Source organism: Platalea leucorodia (assembly GCF_965183815.1).
Source record: "Platalea leucorodia genome assembly, chromosome: 20".
Taxonomy (NCBI): domain Eukaryota; kingdom Metazoa; phylum Chordata; class Aves; order Pelecaniformes; family Threskiornithidae; genus Platalea; species Platalea leucorodia.
The window spans coordinates 5,274,453-5,294,563 of record NC_138842.1 but is presented as its reverse complement, the minus strand read 5'-3'; the positions used below and the strand labels follow the sequence as shown (position 1 = coordinate 5,294,563).

At 61.4% G+C, this 20,111-nt stretch overlaps 1 protein-coding gene across 1 annotated transcript in view; it reads left to right on the top strand.

Annotated features, from left to right (window-relative positions):
* Positions 1-19,014, top strand: part of TECTA (tectorin alpha) — a gene marked incomplete at its 5' end in the record, with an annotated part of 29,019 nt that extends 10,005 nt beyond the window's left edge. The window contains 20 exons of the mRNA XM_082330529.1: positions 563-700; positions 1,603-1,768; positions 4,233-4,645; positions 4,945-5,515; positions 6,062-6,654; positions 6,997-7,570; positions 8,789-9,399; positions 9,639-10,200; positions 11,594-11,793; positions 13,356-13,739; positions 14,048-14,334; positions 14,420-14,700; positions 14,852-14,962; positions 15,278-15,480; positions 16,199-16,362; positions 16,484-16,732; positions 17,036-17,198; positions 17,502-17,589; positions 18,288-18,404; positions 18,846-19,014. Of these exons, the coding sequence (XP_082186655.1) occupies positions 563-700; positions 1,603-1,768; positions 4,233-4,645; positions 4,945-5,515; positions 6,062-6,654; positions 6,997-7,570; positions 8,789-9,399; positions 9,639-10,200; positions 11,594-11,793; positions 13,356-13,739; positions 14,048-14,334; positions 14,420-14,700; positions 14,852-14,962; positions 15,278-15,480; positions 16,199-16,362; positions 16,484-16,732; positions 17,036-17,198; positions 17,502-17,589; positions 18,288-18,404; positions 18,846-18,946 (5,976 nt within the window). The 3' untranslated portion in view covers positions 18,947-19,014. The remainder of the gene's footprint in view (positions 1-562; positions 701-1,602; positions 1,769-4,232; positions 4,646-4,944; positions 5,516-6,061; positions 6,655-6,996; positions 7,571-8,788; positions 9,400-9,638; positions 10,201-11,593; positions 11,794-13,355; positions 13,740-14,047; positions 14,335-14,419; positions 14,701-14,851; positions 14,963-15,277; positions 15,481-16,198; positions 16,363-16,483; positions 16,733-17,035; positions 17,199-17,501; positions 17,590-18,287; positions 18,405-18,845) is intronic.
* Between the last annotated feature and the right edge of the window lie 1,097 nt (positions 19,015-20,111).

Here is a 20,111-nt window from a genome sequence, read left to right as displayed (position 1 = left end):
GTCGTGTGAATGTATCTGGAGTTTGGGGGACTGGAAATGCAGAGTCATTTCAAGTGAAAGAAAGAACGCGAGCAGCGGATTGAGCAGGTACGAAGGGATTTGGCAGCGAAGCAAAGCGCATAATACACATGGTTGACTTGGATGTAATCCACCGTTAACGGTATTGTAGGATATGAATGCAGAAGGGAAGCGGGTAAGATAACACGGCAAGGAATAAAGCTAAGATAGGCTAATGGAAGATAACAGGTCATAACAACCCAAATTCTGCCTATCGCTTTTTCCCCCACGAGCTTATTCTCATGCTGCCATCTATTGGCGTTAAATTGGATCGGAGACGGTCTTGTCGTCCTAACAGGTGGACGTAGCGGCGGGGGTGGGAGCTGGCGGAGTCGTGGCAGCGAGGGCGAGCGTATTTCGGGTCTCGTTTGGTTTCTGCCGCTCTTCGCCGCGAGGCTTCCGTGCCTCGACGGGCCAGAGATGAACGTGACAGAAGGGGCAGGCAGAAACTGAGATACTGAGAAAAGCGGTATCCCCTTGTGAATGTGCTCATGGTTTTCAACAGGTAAACACTTTCCAAGCTGTCCTGATCACAGACGGAGTGTCGTCTTTTGCCCTATTTAACTACCACGAAATCAGCTGGACCACGGGGACAGCCAGCGGAGGGGACCCCCTGACTGGTCTCGGCGGGGTGATGGCCCAGGTGAGGCTCTCGCTCCCATAGCCCCATCTCTGTCAAGCTCTCAGATGGTTGCCCATAGCTTGCTCGTGCCACTCGGTCCCTCAACGTCCCCAGCATTGGCCTTGCAAGCCCACTGCCAGGCACGGTGGGACAGCACCCCAAAATTTGGTGTCAGCAGCGGTGCCACGGCCAGCCCATCTGCCCGAGGGGGACGAGGTTCCCTGCCTAGATATGTCCCAAAGGCTGCAGGTATTAAAGCTGACTTATCTGCTGGGCTCTGGAGCTCCCCCATGCCCAATCGTGCCTTGACATCCAGTCTGTTTGGGAGGCAGACAAATTGGGCCTGTTCACAGGTTTAGGGCTTGTGTTTAACAAGCGACCCAGATATGCAGCCTTTGGGTTTGCCCCTAAGCAACCGCACACACCTTGAGGACCCAAGCGGAGCCGTATAAACTAGGCGATGTTACTCTGTGCTAAGACTGTGGGTGGTTTCTGTCCTGCTCTAGCACCAAGCCCTTTCTCTTAGATGGTCCCAGCGCTTTTCTGTAGGTCAGGAGGGCTCAGATGCAGCTTCCAGGACTGGCGCGAGGGAATCGGTGGAGCAGCGGAAGGGGAGCCTCCCTCTGTCGCTTCCTCACTTCTCATTGGCCACTCAATACGTATACCTGTAATCTATATGGACATAGATACATACGTATATAAACATACAGAAATATGTAAATATACATCCATACTGCTTGTAGCACCTGCTGAGCTTGTCACTTACATCCAAATTACCTGAAAACTGAAATCCCTGAAAAGAGACTTTGAAACTAAAGAAGATATGCGCATAAGTTATTACGGGGGCCAGAGAAGTGTGGAAATGCAGCATCGCTTTCCCGTAGCGAAGTTGTGTGATGAACGTTGCTCTCTGTCTGTTTTAGGCTGGCTTCAACGGTGGAAATATCACCAACTTCTTTAGCATCCCAGGCTCCAGAACCCCAGACATAGTCAATATCGAAGAAACGACCAACGTTAATGTCCCCGGGCGCTGGGCTTTCAAAATAGATGGCAGAGAAATAGATCCGGCCAACGGCTGCAGCCTGAGAGGTAAGGGGGAAACGGCATTGCTTTTTTTTCAAGTTTTGGGGTGCAGCGTAGCAAAAGGTGACGCTGCTGGGACGCTGGTGGAGAAGCGCCTGACTGCTCGGGCCTGCTGCGCGGTTTGTCTTTTTGCTAAGGCGTTCCCTCGAGCTGCAGCTGAGGGGACAGAAACAGGCGAGCAGGGTTTGGGCCCCGTGCGCGTTTCTTGAGTTGCTGCAGGCAGTGCAGAGTCATCATCTAACTTCCAGCGATCGTTGTCAGTCTGCCCAAGGCTAAAGGCTAATGCCTTGAAGAGTGGACAGAGAGGTTTGTCATTGTTTGGCACGTCTTGTTCAGTGGGAGAGCATCCTTGGCCGTGTATGCAAAGAAGCCATCGTCAGCCATTGTTCTCCCGTTGTCCCGGCTGGCGTTGCCTCTCCCAGGGGGATGTCGGGACGCTCAGGGATGGCCGGACCCGGCTCGCAAGGAGTATTTGCTGCAAATTCTCAGTGCGGACACAGCCTGACTTGGCAGCTCAGAGAAAACCGAGAGGGGCCCATAAACACTCAGGAATCTTCTCTGCTTTTGGTGTTGCTTTCAACCATCAGTGAGCAAAACTGTCATCTGTGTTAGGTTTTTTTCCTTCCTGGGATTTAGTAGCATGGTGTTGGTGTAAGCCTCCGTTTCTTGCGGCCCAGAAGCAGAACCCGAACTCGAAGTCAAGGGCGGACGGGACTCGAGTGTTTCACAGGAATCGAGCGCCACCGAGCCGTCATCTGGATTCTTTTCTGCAACGCTGGTGGCGGCAACGGGAAAGACCCGCAGACGGCGATTTCCTCTTGCCCCCAGACTGGGAAAGCTGCTGGCATGGTTCTGTTTCCCTTGTTTCTGCAGGAGGAATAGCAGGTTTTCCGGGCAGGACAAATGCCATGCCCCTGTACCAGTTACAGTGTCTGCACACGTGTCACCGACGGTGTGGGGATAGAAAGGGATTAATAAATGCACACAGCGACTGCACAGGGACTCTGCTGCAGAGAGATTATTGCATTACAAATAAAACTGTCGGGACTGTCTGCTGTGCTGCGGGAGCCTTTCTAGCAAGAGAGAATTGTCGGTTGCCGATGGACATTGGACATGTCACCGCTCTGAGACACGTGGCTTCTTTATGTCCCGGTTTAGGGCTGTACCAAAGAAAGCTCGCGAGACCCCGAGGCTCTTGCAAGCCCAGCGGAGGTTTTGGGTCCAACCGCTCCAGCCACCTCCAGCCGCTGACCCCAGGAAGAAAGGCTGGACTTTGCAAAGGGGCTGAAAGCCAGTCTTGGCTTTGCAGGTGACGAGAGCAGCATGGGTAGGCCCCGCCACTGGATTCAGGTTTCACGGTGGACAGCTGGTTGCCCTCTGCAAGAGGAGGTGCAGCACGAGGCGTCAGAGGCGAGGGGGCCTGCCGTGCCTAACGGCGCTCATGTGCCAAATTCCCTGCACCGGGGCTGTTGGCGCGGGAGCCCTCGCCAGTGGGCCTGGCTAAGTGGAGATGTTGTTTGTTGCATGGAAGTGGAAGACAGCTTTTTTTGTAGGAGGCAGGGAAGCGAACAAAAAGTTTAGGAGAGGTAAATTCAGGCGGCGCGCACGGCAGAAGCCGCACGCGTGAGAAGTGTGAAAGCGGCCATATGGAGGAGAGGGAAACTCTCACGGGTATTCGCCACCCTTGTTCTCCCGTCTTCTCTCTGCCTCTCATGTCTCTCACCAGACAAACCTGACTCCCTTTACAGTACCGCCATGTAACAAGTCTGCTCAGTCTATTGCAGTGTGATCACTCATCGTTTCCTGTCGTCACTGGTGTATGGTGTGGAAGTTACTTATCAACAGCTCTTTGGTTTCATAACTGCTATGAGCGCTTTCTGAATGGGAGAGAATTGCCTCTGGGCCGCCGATGGCGGAGCCGCTCTTTGACCGGCAAAGTTATGTCAACGGAGGAATTACGGAGACGGCGACAAAGCTGAAGGACGGCGCGAGTACAGCGACAGCACTCAAAATGGCCTCCAGAAGGCCATTTTTTTTGCCAGTGGACTTTTTCTTGGAGAAAAGAGCGCAAATGGCTCTTGCATGCAGCAATACTGAAGCAGAACGAGGGCGGCGGGTGTCCAAAATGGAAGGAATAGCCTTCAAGTTAGCCAGCCTGCGCGGTGCGGCACCGACCCCGCAGTCGTGACAGCACTCGCACCATCCCATGGACTTGTGGCATGGGTAGGACTCGAAGGGGACGCACCATATGTTGAAAACGAAGCTCGCGATGGCAGCGCTTTGCTGAGCGGCTCTTGCCAGGAGTCTGCGCCAAGAAAGCAGCTGAGAAGCCCGGTAGCAGGACGCTTTGGCGGTGGTCTCGATCGTAGGGCTGGCAGACCCCTCCGAGGACTGACACGGTGCAGTTAGAGCGTGTTCCTCTGTTTAGAGAAGTAACGTAGCGTGGGTTTTTCCCTTTCTGTCTTTCTAGGACAATTTCTCCGTCGAGGGGAGATCTTCTGGAACAATGCTAACTGCACTACCAAGTGCCGCTGCCTGGACTTCAACAACGAGATCTTCTGCCAGGAGATGGCTTGCGGCCCCTTTGAAGCGTGCGAGCCGAAGACCAAGTTCTTCCAGTGCGTGCCGGTGGAGAGCAGCACCTGCGTGGTGTTCGGAGATCCACATTACCACACCTTCGACGGCTTCCTCTTTCACTTCCAGGGTTCCTGCTCCTACCTCCTCGCCAGGCAGTGCTGGCCAGGCTCCCAGCTGCCCTACTTCAACGTGGAGGCCAAGAACGAGAACCGAGGCGGCTCCTCCGTCTCCTGGCTGAGGGATATTTTTGTGGAGGTCTACTCGCACAAGATCGTCCTCCCCAAAGGCAGCTTTGGGAAAGCGAAGGTAAGAGCCCCGCTGAAAGGGGAGAACTTGCCGGGTTCGCTCATCCGAGGCGGCGGCGAGACCGCGACGGCAGCCCGGGGAGCGTAGGACGGCACTTCTGGGCCCCGCGCATCCCTCAGGGAATGGGCACGGGTGACGGGCGTGGCGGCAAATGCCCGTGGCTTACCGACGGCTGTCCTTCTGCACACGTCCCTAACCCTGAGACCCCGTAACGGGGCTGTACGGCTCCCGTCTGTGTCCCAGTGTGAAGGCTCTGCTATTTTGTGCGCTGGCTCAGTTGCCTGGTGTTATTCCCGCAGGTAGATGACTTGGTGGTGTCCCTACCCATCTCTCTGGAGCTAGGCGCAATAAAAGTCTACCAAAGTGGCTTGTCCACAGCCCTGGAGACTGACTTCGGCCTGCTGGTGACCTACGACGGACAACACTACGCCTCCGTGTCCGTTCCGGCCACGTACATCAATGCCACGTGCGGTCTGTGCGGGAATTACAATAGAGACCCTGAGGACGATGCCCTCCGCTCAGACGGGAGGTTGGCCGCGTCCGTGACCGACCTGGGCGAGAGCTGGCGAGTGCCGCACCCCGAGCGGAAATGCTCGCCTGGCTGCTTGGAGAACTGTAGCCTCTGCGACGCCGCCACCGAGTCTCTCTATTTTACCTCCGAATACTGCGGCTTCATCAACAAGAGCGGCGGGCCGCTGTGGGAGTGCGGCGCCGTCCTGGACCCCACTGCCTTCGTTCACAGCTGCGTCTACGACCTCTGCGGCGCGCGGGATAACGGCACCGGCCTGTGCCAAGCCATCCAGGCGTACGCCACGGTGTGCCAGGCCCTGGGCATCTCGGTGGGAGAGTGGCGCACTCAGGTGGGATGCGGTAAGTGTTTGCCTGCTCCTGCCGGGTGCCTTCCCCTCTGAAGGAGGGGAGCGATTTCAGGGGTCTGCTTGTGTGCCCAGCAGTATGTGAGATGAGGGGGGAGAAATCCAGGGCGAGAGCCGATCGGTCCCTCCTCTCCGCGGCATCCGACTCTTGTGCCAGTGAAAGGGCGGCACGAGTCAGGCACGAGGCGGGAACTCCGCACTGCTCTGCAGACGGTCGGCTGCCGTGATGAGAGACGGAGGCTGGACTGGAACGGAGACTGGCTGACGGCACGCTTCTTGCCCCACCTTCCTCTCTTGCGGCATGAAAGAGCTGCAGGTGGCTCAATGGCTCTGGGGCTCTTTTGGAGAAGCTATGGCTTGCACGAGTGGAATGGCTGGGGGAGGCATGGGAGGGAAATGGAGGGGCCGGTTCCACTGTCAGGTGGGGCTCCCGGGTCACTCTGTGTTGTCTCTGTTGTGGGTCAATGGGAAAGAGGTAATCGGCCCCAAACCGTGCCGTAATATGGTCCTCCTGCCGTTTGTCTTCCCTCTGCACCCACAGCGACGGCCGTGCGGTGTCCGGAGCTCAGCCGCTACTCGGTGTGCACCAGCAGCTGCCCCGCCACGTGTTCGGACCTCACGGCCCCGCTGGCCTGCTCCTCCCCGTGCACCGAGGGCTGCGAGTGCAACGAGGGCCACGTCCTCAGCAGGGACCGCTGCGTCCCCATCCAGAAGTGTGGCTGCAATGTGGACGGCCGGTATTACGCCATTGGGGAGTCTTTCTGGGCATCGGCGGACTGCACGGTGGAGTGCGAGTGCGAGGACGGCGGGGAGGCCAGGTGCTTTAACACCACCTGCCCTGAAGGAGAGGTCTGTGCCATTGAGAATGGCTACCGGGGCTGCTACCCCAAGCGGGAGAGCCTGTGTCTGGTGGGACAGAACCAGGTGCTGCAGACATTTGACGGCATCGCCTTCCCCTATCCGCTGGAGCACTCCTACACGCTGCTCAAAACCTGCCCGGAGAGACCAGACTTCATCGAGGTGGACATCAGCCAAAAGAAGCCCGGATCCCCTCCCAGCGGGCCACGCGTCGTGCGGATCCAGGCGGTCGGCCAAGAGGTGAAGATCGGAGGTGCCAGCCTGTCTGAGATCAAGGTAAAGGTGCTGCCATCAGGGCAGCCCACCCCAGGGCGGGAGGCGGCGGCTCGCGCCGTGATCTAACGTCCCTTTAGAGAAGGGATCGCAGGTCCGCGGCCCCGGATCGTTCCACCAGGTCGGGTCCTCAAGTTCTACAGCGGCACTTGGAGGAAGCCCGTGTGGACAACCGCTGGGCGGAGGCCCTTTAGGTGCCTGCGAAGTTGTTGTTGGGCCTTGGAGGGTGGGGTCCAGGACAGGAAGTGTTGAGCGTACCCAGCATGGCGCAGCCAGCAGACGGGAAGGGCCGTGCAAAGTCGCATCACCCTCCCTGAAGTGTCCCGATCCGCTCGTTGCTTGTAGGTGAATGGTTACGACGTGGAGCTGCCCTACTTCCACCCTTCCGGCCGCCTGGAAATCTACCGTAGCGACAACAGCACTGTGATGGAGTCGGAAGGGCTCCTGGCTATCGGCTACTACGATTCAGGCCTCCTGGAGATCCGCCTCTCCACCGCCTACTTCAACTGCACCGGGGGCCTGTGCGGCTTCTTCAACGGCAACGCCAGCGATGAGTTTTGCCTGCCCAAGGGCAAGTGCACGGACAACCTGGAGCTCTTCCTGGAGAGCTGGACCACGTTCGACGAGATCTGCAACGGGGAGTGCGGGGACCTCCTCAAGGCTTGCAACAACGACTCCGAGCTGCTCAAGTCCTACAGGAGCCGCTCCAACTGTGGCATCATCAACGACCCCACCAACAGCTCCTTCCTGGAGTGCCACGGTGTGGTCAACGTCTCGGCCTACTACAGGACGTGCCTCTTCCGCCTGTGCCAGAGCGGGGGCAACCGGTCGGAGCTGTGCGACTCGGTGGCGCGCTACGCCGGCGCCTGCAAGAACGCCGAGGTGGACGTCGGCCAGTGGAGGAGCCTCAGTTTTTGCCGTGAGTCCGCCAAAGCTTTTAAGTACCCGGGGCGGGGAGAAGGGAACGTAGGCACCGCCGACCTTGGGCAGAGTCTTACTGTCAGAGGCTTGCAGGTGTGCAGAGGTAGACCAGCTTTTCTCACGAGATGCCGAAAAGTACGGGCTCTCTTTCCCCCCGCTCCCCTCTCATCTCTGGTGGGTGGCCTTTACCCATAGGGTGCTCCTCCATGGCTGAGCGGGAAGACGCTCAATAGCAGAAGGGCCGTTAGGGCGGGAGGTCCTGACCCAACGGCGCTTACGGCAGCATTAGATGTCCAGAGTCATATGAAGGGGTAGTGGCGGAGGTGCCTAAACACTGGCAATCTGGGACAGTTTTCCTAGTCTCTTCCCTAACGGTGAACCAAAGATCGGCTTTGCTGTCGAAAGAGCTACGCCCGGTAGAGCTTTCTGCCGCGAGGGAGGTCAGCACGGACAAAGCGCTCTTCCGTGCAGCGTTACGGAAGGGAAAGGGGAATTGTGGTAGGAACGCAACGTCTCCCGAGCCTGAAGGCGAGGCAGCGCCGCCCCGCGTACCGGCGGTAGTTTCTAAGCGGCGCTCGTGCTGGCGGAGACAGACTTTCCAGGGAGGCGATTTCAGGGTGGCTTTTCAGGACGCATCAGGAGTTTTACGATGTGGTGTAGGAGCATTCTAGAGCTGCAGATGGTGTCTGACAGAGCTGTATGCCACCACCAGGGGATAATTTGAATAACGCTTGTTTTTAGCTGTCGCTATAAACTTGCCGTCGATGGGAAAACATTCATAATTCAGAAGCCAATGTGAAGAATCCCCAGCGTGGAAGTACGTGGCGGGGAAGCGGCCCCCGTCTCCGCCACGGAGGTTTGAGGGAGGCGTCCTCTCGGGAAGGGGGGAGCAGCACATCCTCTCCGTTCCGGGCAGTGGCCCGAGGCCAAGCCCTGGCCTCATACCCTCCGTAATAGCAGGCAGAGGTGTCGCTCGGACCGCGGTGGGACAGGGCTGTGATGTGAGGAGGGCGATGGTCGAGAGGAGAAGGGCTTGCAAAAGGGACGGGAAGAGCTGGCGGCCGGCAAAGCGCCGGGACCGTTTCCCCTCTTGCTTTTTTTTCCCCTGAATCAGTCGTCGCTCACCCTGTTCCCACCTTTTGCCTGTTTCCCCACCCCATGCTGCCCCGGGGCTGCTGGAGCTGGGAACTCACACTCTTGTTTGTTGGCCCTGCAGCTCTCGCCTGCCCGGAGAACAGCCATTTTGAGGAGTGCATGAGCTGCGTGGAGACCTGCGAGACCCTGGCTGCAGGCCCCGTCTGCGCAGACACCTGCACGGAGGGCTGCCAGTGCGACGAGGGCTTCGCCCTCCGCGGCACCCGCTGCGTTCCCCGTGGCGAGTGCGGCTGCAACTTTGAGGGGCGCCAGCTGGCCACCAACCAGACCTTTTGGATGGACATTGCCTGCCACTTCCTCTGCTACTGCAACGGCTCCGACAACAGCGTGTACTGCGAGAACGTCTCCTGCAAGGACGACGAGTACTGCCTGGAGGAGAACGGCCTCTACTACTGCCATGTCCGCACCGACGCCTCCTGCATCGTCTCTGGCTACGGACACTACCTGACTTTCGACGGCTACTCTTTCGACTTCCAGAGCAGCTGCGCCTTGCTCCTGTGCACCACGATCGCTCGGCCGAGGGCGGAGCGCTCGGACACTTTCCCGGCGTTCACCGTCACAGCCAAGAACGAGGATCGGGACACCTCTCTGGCCCTGTGGGTGAAACAAGTCGAGGTGGAGGTCTTCAATTACAACATCGTCATCCACCGTGCCTACAAATATACCGTGCTGGTGAGTGCGGGGACACGAGGGCCAGGGTTACATCTCCCTGCTGTGGCTCCCAAAAGACGGAGCGATTCCCTAGGCTTGAGGCCTTGCGGCTTGCAAGGTTTTCTGGGGGTCGGGAAAGGCGTACACTTGGGCTCGTGCCTGGGGTGCCGCCCCGCGCCGGCTTTTGGAGGGGACTTTCGCGTTGGCTGCCTTGTTTTGGATGTAGGGGTGGTGCCCCTAAGATGTTTCTTTCTCCATAGATCAACGATGAGCGTCTCTACCTGCCCTTGAAGCTGGGCCAGGGCAAAGTGAACATCTTTGCCTTTGGCTTTCATGTTGTGGTTGAGACTGACTTTGGGCTGAAGGTGGTGTACGACTGGAAGACCTTCCTCTCCGTCACTGTCCCGCGCAGCTTCCAGAACCTGACTTACGGCCTCTGTGGCCGTTACAACGGCAACCCCGAGGACGACCTGGTGGCAGCGGGCGGCACGCCGGCCGCCGGCGTTGCCGACTTCGTCCAGAGCTGGGCGAAGCGGGATGCGTTCTGCCGCGTGGGCTGCGGTGACCGCTGCCCTGCCTGCGGGAAGGTGGAAGGCTTCTGGAAACCGCAGCAGCTCTGCAGCCTCATCCCAAGCCAAAGTGGCGTCTTTGCCAAGTGCCACAGCAAGATCAGCCCCGGCTTCTTCTACAAGAACTGCCTCTTTGACACGTGCGTCGACAGGGGAGCCATGCAAACGGCCTGCAGCTGGCTGCAGAATTACGCCAGCACGTGCCAAACGCAGGGCATCGCCATTACCGGCTGGAGGAACTTCACCTCGTGCTGTAAGTGCCGCCCCGTCTCTGGGCCCTTCTTCTTCCCTAGAGGTGCTTTCCCGGGCCGTCCACCGTAGCCGTAGCACTTGCCGGAGCTCACCCCGTAGCGACGCGGTAAAGCGCCACACGGAGCGCCAGAGGGGTGCCTATGACCTCCGGGCCATCGACCCGGACCCGTCCCGGGTCCCCACGGTCAGCGCCCGGGGACGGCCCCGCTGTGTATCCCCTCCTCTCTGCAGGGGAGTAAGGGGGCAGTCGACGGAGCGGTGAGCTAAAGCGGTGCGGTAAGCGTGCACGTAGTTGCCGCCGAGCGTGCTGGACCAACCTGTACGCAGACCAGGGAAGGGGAGGCCGGCGGCCGGTCCCTCCCGTGCTTGCCGGGTGGGGCGATGGTGTGGGACCAGGCCTGGGGCGCTATGTTCTCTTGGAGTCGTCACGAACTGCGTGCGGCATAGCGGGAGCAGGGATGGAAAGGGGGAGGCCTCAAGGTCAGAAGGTACCAGCCGTCCCTCTGTTGTTCAGCAGGAATTGTATTAGTGAGCTTCAAAGCCAGAAGAACGTGTTTGCTCTAATGAAGTCGCATGCTCTTGTCAACAAGATTACGATGCGATGTTCAATTAGACTCCTGAGGATGGGGGCCGTGAGCCTCTCTGGCAGCTGATCTATCTGGCAAATCAGATAGGAAGTAAATTGTCTTAGCTAACAAGACTGAAAATTAAATTAATGTTGTTCTTCCCTCTAACGAGGAAACCCACGACTCAGGAGGCACCACTGTCACACAGGGCAGGGGCAGCAAGGCCACCAGCTGGTGCCCCGCATGCCGGGTCCGAAACGGTCCCTGCCGAGCCGGCGGGACGCGGGGAGAGGCGGCCTGCCCAGGTGTGAGCAGCAGCCCTCACAGGCTTTACGCTCTGACAGACCGGCAAAAACACGTTTCCCAAAATGTGTCCCCACGTGGAGAGCGCAGAGGCTCCGTACGCTGCCCGAAAGGCCCCGGGGCCAGCACGAGCATCCCTCCTGGAGGGGGATGTTAATCTGGTGTCAGGGGGTAGGCTTGTTTGCGGGAGAGCAGAGAGCCACGGGGAAAGGGCTCTCAGGAAACCGGCATGCAGGAGCTCAGAGACAGCGGTGAGTAACGGAGAAGCGTTGCTCAGCTCAGACCGGGCAGCTGGCAAGCGGCGTAGGACGGAGGGACGGAGGCTGCCTTGTCCCTTAAGTTGCATGCCTGGGAGCTCCAGGTCCCTCCCCGGGCCATGCGGTCCACAGTAGCCACCTCGGCAGGGGAGTTAGCTGCCCAGGGACACCAGCAGCGGGGATTACGGCCCCACGTGTGGCTGGCCGCCGGGTCGGTTTTGTCTGGGGAGCTAATCTGTATCCGTTTTGTCCTCTGGCAATGTTGCAGCCGTCAGCTGTCCGCCCAACAGCCACTACGAGAGCTGTGTGTCCCTGTGCCAGCCCCGATGCGCCGCCATCCGGCTGAAGAGCGACTGCAGCCACTACTGCGTGGAGGGATGCCAGTGCGACCCTGGGTATGTCCTCAATGGCAAGAGCTGCATCCTTCCCCACAACTGCGGCTGCTACTCCGACGGCAAATACTACGAGGTACGCAGCTCACGTCCTTCTCTTGACCTTTCTCCCGCTCTCTCTCTGATATTCCCGGGCAGTATCGCGTGCCCCGAGTGGAGACGGCGGTCGGGCCGGGCCAGTACCGGGTGTCACGCCGGGTCCGTTTGCTGGGGCAGCAGGGTCGGAGCCTCAGTCAGAGAGAGTGCTCTGCAGGACCCGGACGACAGGTCCTCTCTTTCATCAGTCATACGTGTTTGCTGGTCCACGGCCGTGCTCGGGGATTGCTCTGAAGGCTGGCGTGTTTGCGGCGAGCGAGAGCAGGTGGGGAACCAGGGGCAGAGCGGGCAGGCATGCATCGAGTGGAGGCGGAGAGAGGCGATGGAGGCTCCGTAAGCGAAGCCCCGGCGACGGCCCGTGGGGTGTTTGCTGGCGTTTGCTGGGGCCAAGCTGTCCTGCGGTCTCCCAAGTCCTCCTCTGAGCTGCAAAGCCGATTACTGTCGCTCCTGCTGGAGGACTCCTTGCATCACGGCCGGGGTCCAGCTCCGATCCGAATACCGGCGTGCGCTCGGGTCAGGCGGCTTACGCGTCGGGGGCGCCTCTCCCATGCATGTCTGGTTTCCAGCCCGAGTCTCGCACGGCCGCTCTTTCGGAGCTCCGTAGAGCAAGGCGTAGAGCAAGGAAGCCTCAATCCGAGGGCTCCGCGGGGAATTATAGCTCCTGGAAGAGTGGAAAGGTGGAGGCGGTAAGACTCCGCAAGGCGAGAACCCGCTACCGTGCTGGTGATGGAACCACCCGCGGTTGTCAGCGAGGGTGGGGCTGACGCAGCGGCAGCACCGGGCTCTCACGGCTCTAGGGGTACCGAGGGTAGAGAGGAGAGGGGCATCCTCCCACGGTGTGCGGTGTAGCGAGTCTTGCTGTCTGACAAAATCATCACGTGGTTGTTGGGTGAGGGTGACTCGGGTGTTAGGCAGGAATTGGGGGGGGAGGGGGGAAGCAAGGGCAGTGCCTGGGGAGATGGCCTTTGATGAGCGTCAAAGCGCGCTACTGTATGACCATGGTGTGCTAGGTATTCCACGCGAGACGGGTTTACCGTTTCACATGAAAGTGACTTATTTGTAGGTATTGGCGTTGCTTGGGAGTTTGATTCGGCAGGGCGTTGCGCTGGCGGCGCCGCTCATATTACAGCAGATTGTGGTTTGTGTCGGTGAAACTGGTCTGCATAAGGCGTCTTTGCCAAGCCCCGCACCCGTAACAAGCCAGTATTGTGGTTCTGTTGTGCGGGGACCCTAGTGGACGGGCTGGCGGCCGGCAGGGCATGAGAAAGGGGTCAAGGAGGTATTTAGCGCACCATGGTCTTTGCGTGAGTACGAGAGGCGAGGGGGGTTGCGGTGGCAGCGGAAACGTGCTGTTTCCTCGTGCCCGCGGGTCGTGGAAATGTCGCAAGGTAGGCGCGAGCTGCCGGCCGGTTCTTTGCGCCTTTTGCCTCCGTCCTCGGTGCCCGCTCTGGCTTGCCGTGCGGTGGAAGGACGCAAACGGTGGCCTGAGCGACCACAGAGGGGAGGGCCACCCTCCAGGCCAGCGAAGGGTCCTTCTTTTAGCCCAAGCAGCTCTTCTGGAACGGGGACTGCACCCGCCGGTGCCGCTGCTTCCGGCGCAACCTCATCCAGTGCGACCCGCGGCACTGCAAGTCAGACGAGGAATGTGCCCTGCGCAATGGTGTCCGCGGCTGCTTCAGCACCAGGAGCTCCTTCTGCCTGGCGGCGGGCGGCGGCGTCTTCCGCACCTTCGACGGGGCCTTCCTCCGCTTCCCTGCCAACTGCGCCTTCGTCCTCTCCACCATCTGCCAGAAGCTGCCCGACTTCTCCTTCCAGCTCATCATCAACTTTGACAAGTGGTCCTCGCCCAACCTCACCATCATCTCCCCTGTGTACTTCTACATCAACGAGGAGCAGATCCTCATCAGCGACCGGAATACTGTCAAGGTAAGGTCCCATCAGGGGCATCCGCCCTCTCTGGAGAGGGGCCACGGGCCGGGCGGCCGGCCGCCGAGCGGCGGAGGATGGCACGCGGGGCCGCAGCACGGTCTCCACGCGGGCCCCAGAAGGCTCCGTCCCGGTGGCTTTGCGTCCCAGTCGAGGCAGCTCTATGGGTCTGTCCTCTGTCGGGCTTTGCGGAGGGACGCAAAGACAAGGTGGTGCGTGTTCACGGCTGGGATATCGGGAGGCAGTCGCAGAGCCATTGGCGGGAGGGGACGGGAGGGACGGCAGCCCTGTGTCCTTTCCCGCGCCAGGTGAACGGCAGCCATGTGAACATTCCCTTCGTCACGGGGCTCTCCACGAAGATCTTCAGCCAGGAGGGCTTCCTGGTCATCGACTCCAGCCCCGACATCCAGATCCGCTACAACGGCTTCAACGTCATCAAGATCACCATTGGGGAGCGGCTGCAGAACAAGGTGTGCGGCCTCTGCGGCAACTTTAACGGCGACCGGACGGACGACTACGCCACGCTGCGGGGCAAGCCGGCAGTCAGCAGCGTGGTGCTGGCACAGAGCTGGAAGACCAACGGCATGCAGAAGAGGTGAGCGGTCGGATGGCCCTTCCCCCCCGGGCAGGAGCCGGGCCGGCCGTGACGGGAGCCCTCATAACACGTCCGCCGCCCACAGCTGCAACGAGCTGCAGTACTCGCAGTACGCCGCTTCCTGCGACAACGTCCAGATCCAGGAGCTGCAGAGCGACAGCTACTGCCTGAAGCTGACGGACATGAAAGGCTTCTTCCAGCCCTGCTACGGCCTCCTGGACCCCCTGCCTTTTTACGAGTCCTGCTTTCTGGACGGCTGCTACAACCGCAAGAAGGTCCAGCTGTGTGGCTCGCTGGCTGCCTACGGCGAGGCCTGCCGCACCTTCGGCATCCTGGGCACCGAGTGGATCGAGAAGGAGAACTGCTGTAAGGGAGCCGGCGGCTGTCCGGGTCGAGAGGAGCCGCTTCCCACTGGGAGAGGGGGACAGGGGGCGGGGGCGGCCCGCGGCGGTCGTAGGAGCCCGCCCTGCGGTCTGAGGATAAAGATCGTGTTTGCGCTCCGTCTTGTGCCATTTAGCAGGAGTGGTGGAAGATCCCTGTGTGGGCGCCGGCTGCCCCAACCGCAGCTGCGAGGTGGACAACGGCGGGGAGCTGTGCGGCTGCATGGAGCCTCCCCCCTACGGGAACAGTGAGTCCCCCGGTCGGTGCAGGCACGCGTCGGGCCGCGGGACCGCCGGGGCCTAGGGAAGGGAGGCACCGAGGGCCGGGACTTCTGCCGAGACGGGGTTTCGTGACTGTGCGTGGTTCGGGACAGGATCGGGTTTTCTGGAGCGCGTGTTATGGGCGTCTCCGGCTCGGGAGCGCTTTGGGCAGCTGTGACGTTGGATGGGCAAGGAGCGCTGCAGGAGACAAGCCTGGCCCGTTTCTGGCAGCAGGGAGGAGGGCTGGGCGGGCCGGAGGTACCATTGGCGGTAATCTGAAGCTGTCTCGTCTTCTGCTCTAGCCACCCATGACATCATCGACGCGGAGGTGACCTGCAAAGCCGCCCAAATGGAGGTGTCGATCTCGAAGTGCAAGCTGTTCCAGCTGGGCTTTGAGCGTGAGGGGGTGCGGGTCAACGATCGCCACTGCCCTGGCATCGAAGGGGAGGACTTCATCTCCTTCCAGATCAACAACACCAAGGGCAACTGCGGCAACGTGGTGCAGGCGAGCTGGGGCATGGGGCGCGTGAGGCCGGGAGCAAAGGCCGGGCTGTTTGTCTCGGGCGTCTTTGTCACGCATGCAAACTTGAGGGCGGAGGAGGCGGGGGGAGCGCACCTTTGAGAGATGACTGGATGGAGCGAAAAGGACCTGAGCATCGGCCAGAGCCCGGGATGCACGCGTAGCTCCGACCGTCGATCGGGGGGGCGGCTTGCGGTTGGGGAGTAGGTCGCAAGCGGGCTTTGTATGACGTGAGGTCGCTGTCACCCCGCCAACTGGTGTCCTGGTCCAGAGCGTGCAGGAAGGGGCGGAGGAGTAGCTGAGAGGCTGAGGAGAGCAGTCCGTGTATCGCGAGCCGTCGCGCACGCAAGGATCTTGTTGGTGTGGGGTGTGTCGATGCAGCGTGGCTTTCTGCCAGCCGGGCAGTCTTCCTTCGCGGCGGCGGCCCGGCTGGACATTGGGGCGAGGGAGCGTTTTGGCGTGAGGGATGCTCGGGAGGCGCTTTCACGGGATGGGGGTCGGGGAAGACAGGCGGGTCTCGTGGAGTAAGGATGCTGCCCTGCAGTTCGTAGCCCTGCTGTACCATACCGTTTTCGGGCCGGAGGCGGCAGAGGGGCGGCGGGGCCCTCAGCATCACGCAGCGCGTTTAGGGGCCGAGGCATCCGTTCGGAGCAAGGGAGCAGAGATGGCCAGTCTCGAGCGACGCTTGGCGTTCCTTCTGCAGTCGAACAGCACGCACATAGTGTACAAGAACACAGTGTGGATCGAGAGCGCGAACAACACGGGCAACATCATCACCCGGGACCGGACCATCAACGTGGAGTTTTCCTGCGCCTACGAGTTGGACATCAAGATCTCCCTGGATTCGGTCGTGCGGCCGATGCTCAGGTAGGAGCCGGGGTGAGACGCGCGGGCCTGGGAGCACGCGGAGGGGGTCTGAAGCGAGGTGCCAAGTCGGGGGTTTGTAGCCTTTCCTCTGACTGAGCTGGTACGGTTTTGTCATCGTTAGCGTGATTAACCTGACGGTGCCGACGCAGGAAGGGAGCTTCACGACCAAGATGGCCCTGTACAAGAACTCGTCCTACAAGCACCCCTACCGGCAGGGCGAGGTGGTGCTCACCACCCGGGACGTGCTCTACGTAGGGGTCTTTGTCGTCGGGGCCGATTCCGACCACTTGATCCTGATGCTGAACAAGTGCTACGCGACCCCCTCGCGGGACAGCAACGACAAGCTGCGCTACTTCATCATCGAAGGGGGGTGAGTGACCACGGGCCGGGAGGCCCCGCGTGCCCCATCGTTTCTCGTGGCGTCCGTCGGGGAGGGCGCTCGACGGGGCGGCGGTGGCAGTAGGAGCGGGCGACTTTCGGTCCGGGAGACGGTAGACCGAGATCCGGAAAGGGTGGGGAACGGGGCAGCTGCCATTGGTAGCGCAGGAGGCGGTTCGCCAAGCGTAGAGGTAGCCGGAGGCCGCGTGCGTGACGGAGTCCTGGCAGCAGCGAGAAGCGGCCTTCTTCGCGTCACCAACGGCAGGGCCGGGGTGAGCGTCAGTGCTTTGCGCAGGTGCCAAAACATGAAGGACAACACCATTGGCATAGAGGAGAACGGGGTCTCGTTGACGTGTCGCTTCCACGTCACCGTCTTCAAGTTCATCGGGGACTATGACGAAGTTCACCTCCACTGTGCCGTCTCACTCTGCGATTCAGAGAAATACTCCTGCAAAATAGTAAGCAGGGCAAAAGGCGAGGGACGGGTCGCTCGCTTGGCAGGGCTCCGGCAGAGCGCGGCAAGCCCAGCCGACCTAGCGTCGGAAAGGCGGCCGGAGATGGAGCCCGGGGGCGAGGCCGGGAGGCTTGCGTGTCCATCTAGGTGCTGGGAGGAGAGCCCCGCCACGGGCAGGCCGCCTGGGGACCCGTGCTCCCGCAGCCTGGTCGCAGGGTCCCTTTGGGAGCCTGCCCGGTTGGAGGGGGCCCGGAGGGGGCCCGGGCAGGGGCTGAGAGTGACGGAGGCAGCCTTTATCCTCGCGTAGAACTGCCCTCAGCACACGAGGATGGCCAGCGCGTTCGCCGAGGAGCCCCAGGAGCAGATCCTCTCGGTGGGGCCTATTAGGAGGAAGCGTAAGTGCGCATGGCCCCGAGGAAGGCAGTGGGGGTTCGTCTGCCATCCGGGTCGAGCCCGGCGGCCTGCCGCGGGGCGCCGCCTGGGCTCAGCGGGATCGATCCGGGGGCGCCGGGGTGAGGGAGTGTGCGTGCGTGCGTCCTGCAGGGAGAGGCCATTCCTTTGAGCGGGAATCGGGACGAGCGCAAGAGTGCACTCGGCGCGGGGTTTGCTGCCAGGATGCGAGGGCTGAGGGCGCCGGGGCACTGGTCGGTGGGGGAGCGCGGGCCGTGTCGGGGGTCCATCTCGCTCGGGGATGCGCGTTCCTAGGGGTCCACGGGCCATCGCACAGGAGACGGCCTGAGGACAGGGCGGGCGGCGGGAGCCCGGGGTGGCGCAGGGCTCTCTGTTTCTGGCTGTGTGGCCCTGTGCTGCAGGGGCTCCTCTTTGTCTTCCCGAAAGGCCCCCTGCAGGGCTGCGAGCGTCAGACTAGGCGCTGCTTTGGCGCGACAGGGCACGACGGGAGCCTCGCTGGGTCTGAGTGTCATCCCTGTGCCACGTGCGACGTGAGGGCGTGCCCGGCAGGGAACGGGTGCGCTCTCGTGGGCCCCGTCGTTGTAGTGGGGAGCGTGGGAGCGTGGGTCTTGGGCAGCTGAGGACGGGGGTCTCGGGGTCTGGGACGATCACTGAGGTGTCCTCCTTTGCTCTCTGTGCCCAGGGTCGGACTGGTGCGAGGACAATGGAGGCTGCGAGCAGATCTGCACGAGCCAGGTGGACGGACCTTTGTGCAGCTGTGTGACGGGGACACTGCAAGGGGACGGCAAGAGCTGCAGGGGCAAGTACCGGGGGCAGCACGGGAAGATCGCAGCGAGTGTAGCGGGGGGCTTGCGTGCCTGAGCCGAGGAGCTGTGGGGGCGAGCGGTGCGGCGAAGGCGGCTGGACCGTGCGGCGTGTCGCAGATAAGAGGGAGGCGGAGGGCAGGAAGCTGGGCACGGGCCGTTCCTGGGGCTTGAGGCGCCTGGCAATGTGGCGTCCGAGGGCCGCGAGGCCAAGGATGGCAGACTTGGAAGAGCTGGCAGGCAGGCAGGCAGTTGCAAGGGTGGTGATGGCATATAGCGTGGTGCGGGGTAGCAGCAGGGTAGGGTAGAGCCCACGGGTAGGGTAAGGGGCGTGGGGGGAGGGGGGAACAGCGATGAGACGGGGCACCCGGGAGGGCACGGGACCGGCGCGGTGCACGCCGGGGCCGTGGCTCATGTGGGTCTCGTTGTGTCGGCAGCCTCCAGCTCTTCAGGGGAGCACCGTGCCCAAGCGACCCTTCTGGTGGCGGCCCAGCTGTGCCTGTGGCTGCGCGCGGCTCCGCGGGACCCGACCTCGTAGGCGGGGCTCCGCCGCCCAGCCGAGTACTGTTCTCGCGTCAGCCTGAGTCTTTGTAGGGTAGGAGACGGCACCCCCCCAGCGTCCAGGCTGCCGCCGACCCTTCCTGATGCGCAGCGGCGAGAGAGGGACTCAACCGGAGAGAGACTGGACACGGACTCGGATGCAAAGGTGGCACGTGGCAGGCGTCGTGATGGAGAAGCAGAGCGGGATATTTGCCGGCGTTGATGTGGGACTTGGGTTTTTTTTTTTTTGCAGGTTTCTGGTGTCAGTGTGGGATGCAGGGGTTTTTTTTGCAGGTTTCCACCATCGATGGGGGACTTGGGGTTGGGTTTTTTCTTGCAGCTTGCCATCACCGATGGGGAATTCGAGGGGGGTTTTTTTGCAGCTTTTTCCCAGGCTTTCCCAGGCTTTCCCAGCCAGGCTTGTAGCACGTGCTGGAGGTAGCCTGCACCCCAGGTGCAGTGTCCTCGCACGGCCGGCCGCGGGTCTCCACCATCCTCGGGAGCTGCCGTCGGCACCTGGCGAACGCACGGACTCGGCCAGAGGTAGGTGTCGCGGCACGGGTCGCGGGCCAGAGCGGCGTGTCGTCGGATGTCGTGACGCCTCGGGAGCGCGTCACCCCCCCGGCTCTCTGGAGCGGAGGTGTTGTTGAGGCATGCGGCCGAGGGCCGAGCGCATCCGCGGGGTCCGGGAAACCTATTAGCGCGTGGTGGTGGCGAGAAGCCGGTCCTGATGTTTGGAAAGAGGTGCTTTCTGGCAGGCAGGAGCGAGAGCCCAGGAAAGGAGGGGCAGAATTTCCTCCCACGTTTGTGTGGTGCGCCGTGGCAGAGTTTTGTGCGGGCGAGAGCAGGGTCGGGGTCTGCGGGCGCGGGGCGGCGGCGGGGCGCCTGGTGGGAGAGTCGAGAGCGGCCTCGGGTGCCGGTGGGTGTGTGGGGGCAGTCGGTGTCTGTGTCTTGTCTTGTGTATGTACTCTGTGAAAAGGCTGTGCGGGAATAAAAAGTGTTGTAATCCTTTGGAAGCAGTGCAGTCCTGTGCGACGGCGGTGAGGATGGGGCACGGCAGGCGGGGCCGGGAGGACACCGGGGCTGGGGCGAGTCTCTGGGAAGGGCAGGGAGCGGGAGTTTCTAGGTGCCGGGCGAGGGCTGCGTGTAGGGGCAAGAGGCAG